Here is a 13798-nt window from a genome sequence, read left to right as displayed (position 1 = left end):
AAAACTCTCCCAGAATATATACCTTTTATTTTAAAAAAACAAACAAAGAATTATTGCAAGATCAATTTGTCCCCCCTTCATTTAAAACTAGAAAAATGGATAAAAAATACAATCCAGAATTTGAGGTTTTCAAAAATAGCTTTAATAAAATTCTGTCGCTTCCTATTGTTTTATACTATAAAAGTTTTCTGTTTGAACAATTTAACCGTACTCTCATAAGTAGAAGCAAATTGTATGAAATGAAATTATTGGATAATAATCTTTGCTTGAAATGTAACGTAAAAGCAGACACTGATCATTCAATTATGGAATGCTACTTCCCTAGTTATTTTACGCATTGTCTCGCATTATTTCTTGATAATTACTACAATGATGGTAAACCAGATTTTATTTTTTTGAAAGAAAACTTTTATCTGTTCAATATACATTTTCCTGTATATCAAAATGATGAATATATTCAAATTAGTATTTTAACACTTATAGCAAAAGACAGATCATTAAAAATAAGCAAGGATGAACAAATATTGAAATTCAGCGATTTTAATTGTTTTGCTCAGACAATGTTTATTGCTCAATTTGCTTCTAAAATTCTCAATAACACTGGAATTAATAGTAACTTAATTGATAAATTTATTGATTATTTGATGCTCAGTAAAAATAATGTCCACTTATTTCGCATTAGTTAGATATTATAATTTACAATATTGTATTATCATAACATGATAATTATACCAAATATTAAATGTGTTTAATTTGTTTCATTGAAATAAATTTTAAAACAACAACAAGGTAACATTATATTATTATTATTATCCATTTTCTATCTAAATACTCCATTTTCTATCTATCTATCCTTTCTATGCAACCAGCAAGAGATCTTTTTAAAGCATATTTCAGTTTTTAAAACCCTTAGGTTTTAAACTAAATATTACAAAATAGACACAAGTTTATATGAAAAGTATTTTTATCTTATAAGTGATCTTTTTTAAATCCCTATTTTACCCCTAATTCTTTTTCACTCAATTACCCCCTACAAAATACTCCACACACCCCCCACCCTAAAAAAATATTGACAGTTTTTATGTAAATCATAGGACCCCCCTTGGAGGACTTTGGAGTTATTTATGGCTGATATAGAGGCTTTTTAACTAAATTGCTAGATGGAGCCACATTTTTTCGCCAAAAAAAAATTAGACCATAGTCGCCAAATTAGAACTTTTTGTGTTCAATATTTTAAAGAAAAGGGATAGCATATGTCAGTCAAATCATTCCAAGTCACCTAGGGATCCTTAATGATAAGACAATGGCCGATAGTTTAATGTATAACCTTAATGATAAGACAATGGCCGATAAATTAATGTAAAACCTTAATGATAATAAACAAAATTATAGTTTTATTCAATATGAAAAATACTTTAATTTCGGCAACCCCGCCTCTTAACAGAATTTAAAAGGTGCACTTTATAGATTTTTAACCAACCTTTTTTGGTCAAAATTAGTTAAAAGTTGAACGCGAACAAAGTGGAAAATTGGGGAAAGAACAGGGAGTGAAAACTGGATAATAAATTTCACTGGTACCCAAAGTTTTTTAAACCACATAATCTGATCCATTGGCTCAATAACTGAGGGTGCTTTTTATTGAGTTTTTCTTTGACATTTTCAACCGATAGTTTTAATCTACGGAAGTTGTAATTTTGTTTATCATCACTGGGGATTTTCATAAATTTATCGTCCATTGTCTTATCCCTTAAGATACCTGGGAAAGATAAAATGGAAGGCGGTTGTTAGCAAATATGGAAAATTTTGAAAAATGTTCAGATTTTTTAAGATTTTGTAGTTTTTGAGGGTATAACTACAAAAATGTTAAAATTGAGATAATTGATATAGAAGCCAAATTAGGTAATATATTTTACAAAGGCTGAATTTTAAGATAAAATATTTGGTAATGTTGACTTTTCTGCCCCCCAAAAATAGCATTAAATATGCTCCTATACTTAACATTTCATTCAAGCCGTTCTAGAGATCCTATGCAACACATACACATATTTTTAATCATTAAAAAAAAATAAAATGTATACAAATTTGCCATTCAAAATAATTTTTTTCTCTTTTTTTACATGTTCACCCATTATTGTTAGAGTGTGCTATTTTGGTAGGTTACAAGAAGATGAACTGAATTTTAATTTCCGAATGTGTACACAGTTTCCTCGGTGTTTCCTCATCCTATCTCAATATTTATTACTAGCTAAAAAAGGTTCAAACTTCAAAACTTTCAAAATTTAATTCTTAAAATTTAGATTTTTTTTGGAAGGTTGAAGCTTTTTAGCTAGTAGTAAATATAGAGATAGGATGAGGAAACACCGAGGAAACTGTGTACACATTCGGAAATTAAAATTAAGTTCATCTTACAAGAAGCAATAATGATGGTCGACAAGATATCTTTTTTAATCTTGTGTACAGATTTATAAATACAAAAGAATAAGATTGACAAATATTTAGATAGATAGATAGATCTACAAATATTTGGTGGTATCAGAAGTAGATTCAGGATATCAGTTATAAAGAAGTATGTAGAAATACATAATACAAAAAAAACTTAAATAGGAAATGAGTCTAGGCGACCAAAGACCAGTAAGGTTAGATACTATCGGGAATAAGCCCATTTAGGTTTACAAAATGTATTGGGGTTCTATTCCTAATGATTTTTAAAGATTTGGGAGCTATTCTAGAAACCTAGAACTGAAAGTAATAGATTTGTATATAGATGGTTATTAATTTCTTTTATTTGTAAGATGAAAACACCGAACAAAGATATTAAAGTTTAGATAAATTATAGAAAAATAGGTGAAAAGATAGAAAATTAAAATATTACCTCTAGAAGAAAATCTGACTGTAAATGGTGATGTGAACCAAACTGGTGTTGACTAGCTGAAGATACCAAGCCGGCTAGATGTCTTGACCTAGATAGATAGATAGAGAGTTAGATAGATAACTGGTGTTGACTAACTAAAGATACCTAGCCTGCTAGATGTCTTGACCTAGATAGAAAGATAGACATTTAGTTAGATAGATAACTGGTGTTGACTAGCTGAAGATACCAAGCCGGCTAGATGTCTTGACCTAGATAGATAGATAGAGAGTTAGATAGATAACTGGTGTTGACTAACTAAAGATACCTAGCCTGCTAGATGTCTTGAGCTATATAGATAGATAGATAATCATGTAGTTAGATAGATAATCATGGTGTTGAAGATACCAAGCCTGCTAGATGTCTTGACCTAGTTAGATAGATAGATAGTTGGACATATATGTAGTTAGATGGATAAATACTGTTGACTAGCTGAAGATACCAAGCCTGCTAGATGTCTTGACCTAGATAGATAGATAGATAGATAGTTAGACATACAGTTATTCTCCTATCTCAATATTTTTTGTTGAAACCGCAAGTTTTAAAAGTACTAAAACTAAATTGCGCGCATATTAATTTTCTTGAACAAATAATTTCTGCACAATTAATTTACTTTCTAAAGAAAGAAATAAAATCTAAAGCTCTTCTTTAAATATTTTTTTTAAATCCAAATATTTTTTTCAGTTTATATAAAAATAGGACATTAGTCATTAAGTTTGAAATATGTTTTAAATGGACCCAGGAACTTTCTGATAATAATTATAAAGTTGCTACGCTTTTAAATTATATCTAAGTGTTACAGGAATCATGGTGCAAAGTTTGAAAACGATAGGACATTCTAACATGCATTAATCAACACTAACTACTATACGGATGGACGGAATGACGTATTAATGACTTATCATAGAGAAATTTCAGTACGATGTCTAAAATCGTCCTTGTTGAAATATTTAATTTCTGGTCGACTAAATACCATGGCGTGAAATAGAAGATAAAATATTACGTATTTTTTTAGCAATTTTTATGAGTGGTGAAGCTACTCTGAAGCTAAGTCTTTTGTATGTTAATAAAAAGAAATTTACGCAGTTGCTATGCAAAATAGATTTGTGATTTTTAAGTAGGGTCTATTAAATTTCATTTTAAAATTTGTTAAAGAGAACTGTTTTTTTTCTACACTTCTTATCGACAGTATTGTCCTTGTTTTATTACAAAACTCAAAACTTTTCTAGCAATATATATTGCCTTAAATGTTTATATCTAAAAGAAGATTATCTTATAATAGATTTTGGGATGTATGTTTTTTAGGGAACAAATAACCTTTTTGAGTAGGTTATAGTCAATGTTCTTTCACCTACATAAGAGTCTAGGGATGAAGTAGTTAATTACATTAAAATGAAAAAAAAAGTTTTTACCTGGCTTTGGTTTGTTCTTCTAATTCTCTAAGTCTTCTGTTATACGATTCAACCTTAACAATAAAATGTTAAACGTTTATTCTGTCTGTCTGTATTTCTAATAATCTTTCTATCTACATGTAAATTAGATTTACTGTATTTGTTGGTATGATGTTTACTTACTTTTCTATCTGTCTGTAAATTTGTCTATTTATTTATCTGTCTGTTTGTCTACGTCTTTTTATCTCTATTTGTCTGTCTGTCCATTTGTCTTTTTATTATCTGCCTGTTGTTCGTCTTTCTATTTTTCTGTCCGTCAGCTTGTCTATCTGATCAGTATGTTTTTCTTCATGATTTTATTTTTTCATTTCTTTCTGTCTATTAGTCTGTCTTATCTATTATGTTTATCTTTTATTTATCTATTTTCTGTCTGTCTGTCTGTTAGTCTCCTGTTTTCAGTGTACTAGTAACTATTCCACAACAATCGATATATAATTACTTGGATATATTGATAGGGGAAAATTTGTCGTCAATTTAGGTTGCTAATATGAACCTCATTTATTGGTAGGTTCGTTCCTCCAGTAGGAGGAGAGGTGATGGGGTAAAGGGTGTAGATAGGGTTATCGTTATCTTAGCCAGCTGGAAGTATTACTTTATTAGAGTACGTGAAAATCTGGTGCAACATCCAAGTTATTATATCTTGATTTCTACAACTGTATTAGTAACTACTCTACAACTAGGGTTTGTCCGTACGTACCTGCTCCTTAAGCTTGGCGTCCTCACAGATGGCACTATCCTCGTCAAACTCGAGACAACCCACCCCATCCAGACGTTCCAGGTCCAGCCAGCCTCGCCACCGGACACACACACCGTTCAGGATAAAAGGGGCTCGTAGGTGCACCTGAAATGGAAAAAAGGATATTTCAATGGATGTAGAAAATATATGGATATTATGACAGGGGAAAAATTGTCGTCAAATTAGGCTGCTAAAATCAACATCATTTATTGGTCAGTTCGTTCATCCATTGGTGTAATAGAATCAGGGAGGGAGGGGACTTTGGACTAAAATTATACTGGTACCCATAGTATTTTTTTTATAAAATATCACTCGTTATCTTAAAACTTTGGGGGCTTTTTATCAAATCTTGATTGTTTAGTACAATCAAGCCGAAAGCAAACGTTTCCAGAATGGATTAAAATCTACAGAAGGGGTATTTTGTTTATCTTAATAGGGGTTTCATATAAATTTATTGTTAAATTTACCATTATTTTTTGAATTGTATTTTTCATATATAATCAAAGTAGAACAAATAAGCTTGACACGCTTACAAATAATCATTATAAAATTTTAGAGTCAACGTACTTCGAATAAATGGCTTGTGTCTATGAATACTGTAAAAATAAATTTTATTAGCGCAGCTACTCTATTATTAGGATATGTCCATATGTCTGTCAGTTAAACGGCACCACCTCATTGCTCAGTTTAAATACACTATCTCATTCGTTGGATTTAAAACTTTTATTAATTCTTGTTGTTGATTTAAAGAAATGTATTTAAATGTATTGTCTATCTATTTTTTACAGTGCTTCTAAATGACAATATGTATTTAATGTAATGATTAAGTTTAAAAACAAATATGTACTTACATACATGTTATATGGAGATAGGGGTAGGTCATTAGAATTTTTTATTTCTCGCATCGTATTGTGGACAGTTTTCCGCGGATATTAAAATTAAAAGTCATAAGATTATAACATAGTTTGTTAGCCCCCAGGGGCCAAATGCCCGCACTATCAAAAACTTTCTTCATTTATAACACTTTTCTACTATCCAAGTATTGCAGACAGCCAATTTTTTGATCAACGACCTTTTTCCAGCCTTTTTTTGGAAGTCCTAAGTAACTTTGATCATCCGTACACCTTACTTATACATCAAGGTTGCGCATCTGACATAGCAGCAGTAAGTTTTTAGAGATTTTAGCAAATTATCTTTTATCAACCTATCCCTACATCTCTGATATGTAATATGTGATTAAGTTCAAATAAAAATTCATTATCTCTTACTTATGTCAATAAAATAAACAGAGAGAAATTAATTTGATTTAATTTAAAGCAGGTTGACATTTCTGTTTTCAATTGTTGCTTCTTATAAAAATAATCATTCGAGGAGTTTTATTGTAATTAGGACATTAGGAAGCATAAACCTAGCCTTAAACCCTCCTAAGAGTTTTTTTTGAGAAGCTTATATCCTAAACCCATTCTGAGATTTCTCTTAGAAGGGTGGAGGTACCCTCCCCAATAAATAATGGTAAACTTTCCCTGGACCTGTAAGAAGCTTCATTACAAAGGAGAACCATATCGGACCAAAGGCGAAATCCTAAGCTACATACTGAAACAAACAAAGACAGTCAAACATCCCGTTACTTTGATATTAGAATTGGCATGTACTGTATAATCTTCTTAATTATCAGCTATTTAAATGAAATCGAATTTGACATATCAAAAATTAAAAATTTAATATTGAATGAAAAACCCAGTCTAATTGACAGTAAATAATTCAAACAAAGCAATAGGAGCTCTTTTTTATCTATCAATTTAAACCAGAGAAGAAGCGATATTATATCATATGATAAAATATGCCCTCTGATGTACATCCCCAATGATGATAATCAAAGTAAATGACAGCTTTTGAACCAACGAATAAGTTAACATGGTTACAAAACATTGGGTACCAGTGTAATTCGCCATCCAATGTCCCCTCCCTCCCTCTATCTATCTATATGCTTCCCTATTAAAAAGCAAAATAAATGTTTCTTGCTGTGCAATAATTGGAATGTTTTTTTTCGCAACAAAATATAATAATCAACTTTTATTGAAAGTTAAGGGAGGAAATGGGTAAAAGGTGTCTCTTCGATAAAACGGAAAAAAGCTATAAAAAAAACCACAAAACGTATGAATATTCCATCCATTTAAATAAAGGTGTCAATTTTTTTTGTCTGAAGCTTAGGATCTCAATAACCACTGAACCGATTGGGTTCTCTGTTTCAGTTAAGCTTTACATAGGTCCTGTATGTAATGGTTTTAGGCTGTTTTTGTTTTCAGATTTAAGATTTCGGGATGGTTTTAAGCTATTTTTCTAGCCCCTTGATGCTAAGTACGTAGCCTCTAAGTTAAATCTTAAACTTATAGTAAAGTCTGAAGCTTATTTGGATTTTTAAAATTCAAATAAAATATATAATACCGATTTTTAGTTTCTTTTGGTGTTATTGAAAAACTTTCTGATTTGTTCGTCTAATGATGCTTTTTTTGATCAATAATAAAACTATCTTTCTTATATTTTATCTTATTTTATCCTAATTTTATCTTACTTAATAAGGATGTAAGTTTGACTATAACAAAATGATTGGTACTAAAATAAACGTACTGAGAGGTATCTTTAACTGCTATGTCTAGATGCGTCAATATCTTTTATGATTTACCCCATTTGTAAGTTAAAAAATATTGGTGGTAAAGTTTGGAAATTGTTAAATTGTACAATGAACAACTTAATCAATATCTAATAGTCTATCAATGTTTGTAAGCCAACAAATAGCAAAACGAGGATGTTATGAAATCTTCTTTCTGCCCTAAATTGTACCAAATCGTTTTAGTTATCCATAAATTTTCCTATTTATCATAAAAATTGGGAAGGGGGGGGGGGGATTTATGAAGAGAAAACAAAAATGGGACAAAGGCGTGATGCTATGATCGATATAATATTAATTGGATGTTGCACCAGATTTCCATGTACTCTAATAAAGAGATACTTGAAGCTGGCTGAAAAAACGTTATCCCGCATCTACCCCCTTTACCCTTTTACTGGATGAACGAACTGACCAATAAATGAGGACCACTGTAGCAACCTAAATTGACGACAAATTTTCCCTTGTCAATATATCCACGTATATCAGATCTATTGTGATGCTATGGTAATGATCGTTTACCGATGATTTATCAATATATTTTGATAGCTAGATAGATCAATAGATAGATAGATAGGTCGATACAGGAATAAATAGATAGATAGATAGGGCAATAATGATCGTTTTACGATGATTTATCAATATGTTGATGATCGAATGACTAAAAACTTTGAGGATTTATATAAAATCTGAAATTTGTTATTTCAATATGCAGAAGGGATAGTTTTGTTATTATCATTATTAATACAGGGTTCTAAAAGGATAAGACAATGCAATGGCCAAAATTGATGTACATTCCCAATGATGATACACAAAATTATTCTTCTAGTAGATTAAAACTAGTGGCTAAAACACTAGAACAACTATCCTAATGAATCAAGCAATAAAAATTTATTAAGTCCTAAAGTTGTTAAGCAAACAAATAAGAAAACGTCATTATAAAACTTTGGGGACTAGTGTAATAAACAGCCATTGTCCCATCTCTATCCGATTAAATACACAACGTACACATACATACATTAATACATATATATGAACCAATGATCCTATGATACGAGTAGCTAATTATTTGTAAGTCCACATATCAGTGTTGCCATGGAGAGGGATACAAACTTGGACTGTAAATTATACTAGTCCCCAAAGTAATACGAGTAGCTAAATGTTTGTAATGACCCATATAAATGTTTCCATGGAGAGGAATACAAACTTGGACTGTAAATTACACTAGTCCCCAAAGTAATACGAGTAGCTAATTGATTGTAATGCCCCATATCAGTGTTTCCATGGAGAGGAATACAAACTTGGACTGTAAATTACACTAGTCCGCAAAGTTTTTATTAATATGTTTCTTAATTCGTTGGCTTAAAGAATTTGGTTAATATTATCAATATATTCAATCAACGTTAAATGTTAGATATTACCAGTGATTTAAGGGATAATTTGATGTACAACCTCAATTGCAATTAACAAAATTATCCCTTTTTTAAATTAAACTTATTGGTGAAAAAGTTTAGTTGGACATGGACACTGATAGTTTGTACAATCCAATCAAGATTCATTAAAAGTACCCAAAGATTTCGACCCAACGAATAAGATTACGTGGTTATAAAACTTTGGGTACCACTGTAATTAACGGTACCCAACTTGCATGGAAAAACATTAAATATTCAGTTAAAATACCTTCGTTGTCCCTGCTAAAAATGTAATCTAGTAAAAGTGCCAAATATACAGTAAGTGGGACAGTTATCCAGAAGCCCCAGAATGTACGCAAGTTTATAAAGTACAAAAACAAATAATCACTTTAATATTTAGAGTGGAAGGGGACATTGGGCTGTTTATTACACTAGTCCCCAAAGTTTTATAGTACCGTTTTCTTAATTTTTGGCTCACCAACTTTAATGACTTTAAACAAATTTTTATTGGTCAGTTCATTAAGTTTAGTGTCTAAACGCTTTAACCACTAGTTCGAATATACAAAGGGGTAATTTTGTTTATCATCATTAGGGAAACACATCAAATTATCGGCCATTGTCTTATACTTTTAGTTCCCTGAAAATACTATTCCTTAAAGCTTAATTAATATTCGGTTCTGTAAATTACAACAAATTTTTGTAAAACTCGATAAAAGAACTACATGTACAGAATATGAACTGTACAAAATCAGTCACTGAATTTGCCTGTCATCACAGTAAGGCATTCATATGTTATATGTTAGTGTTGGATATAATTTCATTATACCTAACATTGATATATGAAGTAGAGAAAAAGTTACACGCTGTATGTTTTTAAAAGTGAAGCTTTTCTATAATTAGGGTCGGTCAGTCCTTACGTCCGTAACGGATAGCTTTTTTCGTTAATTTAGGCATGTTAGAATTGTCCTATCGATTTCAAATTTTGCATGGTGATTCCTTTAGTAGTTAGGTACGATTTAGAAAGAATAGCAACTCTATAATCATCACCAAAATGTCCGTACGTCCATTTTAAACATGTTGATTTTTTACTTTTTTAACAACAAATCTTTATGTGATCTTATCATCCGATTGATCTGATTTTTGGTATATTGATTCCTGGGACAACAAAGTATAATGTAATAAGCAAAACAACTCTATAATCAAGTCCTAAAAATGTAAGTATGTCCATAAATATTATCCTGAATCAAGCAGTTTTTCAACAAATTTACTCACAATTTTGCTTTGACTCTTATACATTTGTATTATGATTATTCAGTTCTGACATTATACAAGTGTTAATGTCCGTTTGTCGTACCGTTTCAGAGCTTCGCTTTTATGGATGTTGTCATCCTTGTTATCCATCATTTTATGTAGTACTTGCAGTGATCTTAAGGGATAAGACAATGTGCAAAAAATTGATCAACATCCCCCAAAGTTTTGATTAAAAGAATAAGATAACGTGTTAATAAAACTTTGGATACCAGTATAATTTAAAGTTCTACATATATGTCCCCTCCCTCCTATAGAAAGAATAAAGATTTTTTTCCCTTCTTCTTCCTTAAAAGAGTAGGAATTCGATTAAGACAGAGATTTAACTACTGAATGATAATTATTAATCTTCACCTCCCCAGGTCATACTAAAGACGTTGAAAATAGATCCTACTTCTGCAAAGTCAGAGAAATGACAGTACTAGTAAGATCAAGGAGAATGCCCTGAACTAAAAAAAGATATAAAAAAAGATAATGCTTTTATGAAAGTAACAGGGTGCTTGTCTGTCTCTCTATAAGTCGGAAGGCTTAAAATGGGCCGTTATGGTTCTCCTTTATTGTGAAGCTTTTTATAGGTGTAAAGAAGTTTTTGGACTTTTTTGGGTATGGTATCTCCACCCTCCCAAAAGAAATCGCATCTTAAAAAATAGTTCCCTTTAATTTTGGTTTTTACTTATTCTTTTAAAACTAATAGTTATAGTTAAGTGTAGACTTACCCCCCACCCCCTAGATCAACTAGCGCAGCCGCTAGTAAACATATAAGAATTACAAATATAATTTTTCCTTGAGAAAACTTGTACATGTCTTATTTTGTAGGGGGAAATTAATTAGTATTAAGAATTTCAAACTTGCTATTATATCCCTCATTTAAACCAATATAATTTTCACAGATATAGTAATAGTTATATTGGTGCTTTCCTTCAAAACCTGCGGTTCCCTAACCCTGCGGTGCCCTAAACCCTGCGTGGCTATACAATATAACCTAACCTAACCCAAGTAAAACACAAATAGACGCTTTGATGGAAACCAACCTTTTTACAACACACTTAAGAGAGTCTTTTTTTCAACTTATAGCCTTATTCCTTCATCTATAAAACACACATACATATACATACGGTTTGAACATTAAATAGGGGAGAAAAGAGAAAAAAAACGGTGAATTATAGAGAGAAATATATAAGAAAAAAGTATGAAATGGAGGGGGGGGGGGGATTTTAACAAAAGAGAGAGAAAGAGAAAATGTTTTTGAAAAACACGATTTCTCATTCAATAGGTAGCTTAAAAACTGGAAATTATTTTAAAGAATATTGATTGGTTGGGTCAAAATTTATAGAAATGATAATTTTGTTCCCTATCATTGGGGATGTTATACACATTATCTGAAGTGTTTTCGTCTTATTTATCCCCAACCCCAAATAGACTTAGTATCCTATACAGAAATCCGAAATTTGTCTGTTGAAAACCTTTCAATTACCACAACTTCCCTAATCACTAAATAATTAGGCATACACGATATTCAAATTCTAAAATTTTATATCAATTAATTTCTATATCTATCTATTTATTATTTTGTTCGTACGTTTGTCTCTCTATTCTCTCTCTCTCTCTCTCTCTCTCTCTTTCTCTCTCTCTCTCTCTCTCTCTCTCTCTCTCTTTTCCTGTCTCCTTTTCTCTCATCTTTCTAATTCCTTCTCTCCCTCTCTTTCCTCTTTTGTACTTCTCTATCTCTCTCTCTCTCTCCCCTTCTATCTTTTTCTCTCTCTCCCCTTCTATCTTTTTCTCTCTCTCCTTCTCTCTATCTATCTTAGTAATAAAAGTACTAAAACCTATTGAAACGTAACTAAAGCAGTAAAACTAATAATCCTAAAAAAATAGCCATTACAATATAAAAACATTAAATTAACTGATTTTTTAAAATTATATTAATACAGAAAAAAATAATTAAGTATTATGTGTTTTGACATGAAATTTATTCCAGTTTGGCTCCAAATCCAATTTATTTCAACTGGATTAAAACCGGTTCTAAGTTATACACAAAAATATTTAAAAAAAATCCCTGTTTGATGGCCCGGGCCGTTTACTATCTATCTACCTCTAAATAACTATCTAACTATCTATCAATTTGTCTGTAATTTAATTTTCCATAAAATCATTACGTACTAGCAAAGTCCCTAATTATTTATCAATTTCCCTAAGTCTACAAAATTATAAATTAACCCTAGAATTAAACAAGGAAAATAACATCTATAAAAACGAAGCTTAGAAAATCAGACAGGCAAACGAACATTATTTCTAATAATTCAATTTAATGCTAAGTATACATGTGAATTATTAAGAACTTAATACCAGAGAGGGAGGGGACTATGGGCTGTTTATTACCAGGGAGTAAGGGAGGGGACAATGGATCGAATATTCAATTTTTAGGAGTCTCAGACTTTGGGGACTGGCTTAAAGGGAATGTGCAAGAATTTAGCAGTTTCTGACTGAGTTTGGGGACTTGCGCATGAAATGCCGCTACTCTTTATGTATGTTTTGAATATTGCAGACGGGGAGAAGGGATAAGGGAAGTGGGGGCAAGGGAAATAAACACTCGTTGTGTTAGTTTGGAATGTAGCAGACGGGGAGAAGGGAGGTGGGGGCAAGGGACAAGGGAAATAAACAGAATAAAAAGGGGCAGTCATATTCTTCCTAGCAGCTAGCCGGGTCCAATAATCTTTTAATATAAAAATCACACCAAAAAACCTTAATATATTTCATCAAAAACAAGTTGTGATTTCACTTTACATGACGCTATGGAAATCTTTTATTCAATTAACAATCCCTTCATAATTTCCTACAAATTTATTGGATTAAACTGGATTTCATGCCCTTTCTTTGATAACTCTTATATTGAATTAATTGCCCATTGTCCCCTCCCTTACTCCCTGGTTTATTACACTAGTCTCCAAAGTTTTATTATAACGTTTTCTTATTCATTGGCTGAACATCTTTGGGGACTTTAGTGCATTTTGATCGGTTGATTCATTAAAATGATTGTTCAAACGATTCAACCACTAATTTTAACCCACAGAAGGCGTAATGTTCTGTATCATCATTGAGGATGTACATCAATTTCTCGTCCATTGTCTTATCCCTTTAGATCTCCGCAAATTACCCCTTTATTAAGCAAACAATTAAAGTAGATTTGTATAAGCTTTGCTCCTTAAAAATCAGGGATCGGCAGCCGCGTGTAAGTTTCAGTGAAATCGTCATTTTATCACTATAAATTCAGCTAGATGTATAAAACTGCTTTGTAGCAGACAATCCTTCTTCCTGAAA

General features: G+C 31.2%; 1 protein-coding gene across 2 annotated transcripts in view; it reads right to left on the bottom strand.

The window, feature by feature from the left end:
• LOC145307363 (protein big brother-like) overlaps positions 1-13798 on the bottom strand; it is a 140443-nt gene that overhangs the window by 85805 nt on the left and 40840 nt on the right. Inside the window, exons 5-7 of one of the 2 annotated variants that reach the window (XM_080149856.1) lie at positions 5057-5200; positions 4321-4373; positions 2873-2960 (exon numbers count right to left, since the gene is read on the bottom strand). The exons of the other annotated variant lie outside the window; for it this stretch is intronic. Of the exons in view, the coding sequence (XP_080005982.1) occupies positions 2873-2960; positions 4321-4373; positions 5057-5200 (285 nt within the window). The remainder of the gene's footprint in view (positions 1-2872; positions 2961-4320; positions 4374-5056; positions 5201-13798) is intronic. 2 annotated transcript variants of the gene reach the window in all.

This window comes from Acartia tonsa, chromosome 1 (assembly GCF_053477335.1).
Source record: "Acartia tonsa isolate MP-2025a chromosome 1, ASM5347733v1, whole genome shotgun sequence".
Lineage (NCBI taxonomy): Eukaryota > Metazoa > Arthropoda > Copepoda > Calanoida > Acartiidae > Acartia > Acartia tonsa.
The sequence above is the reverse complement of the archived record's forward strand: the minus strand, read 5'-3'. Positions and strand labels throughout refer to the sequence as shown.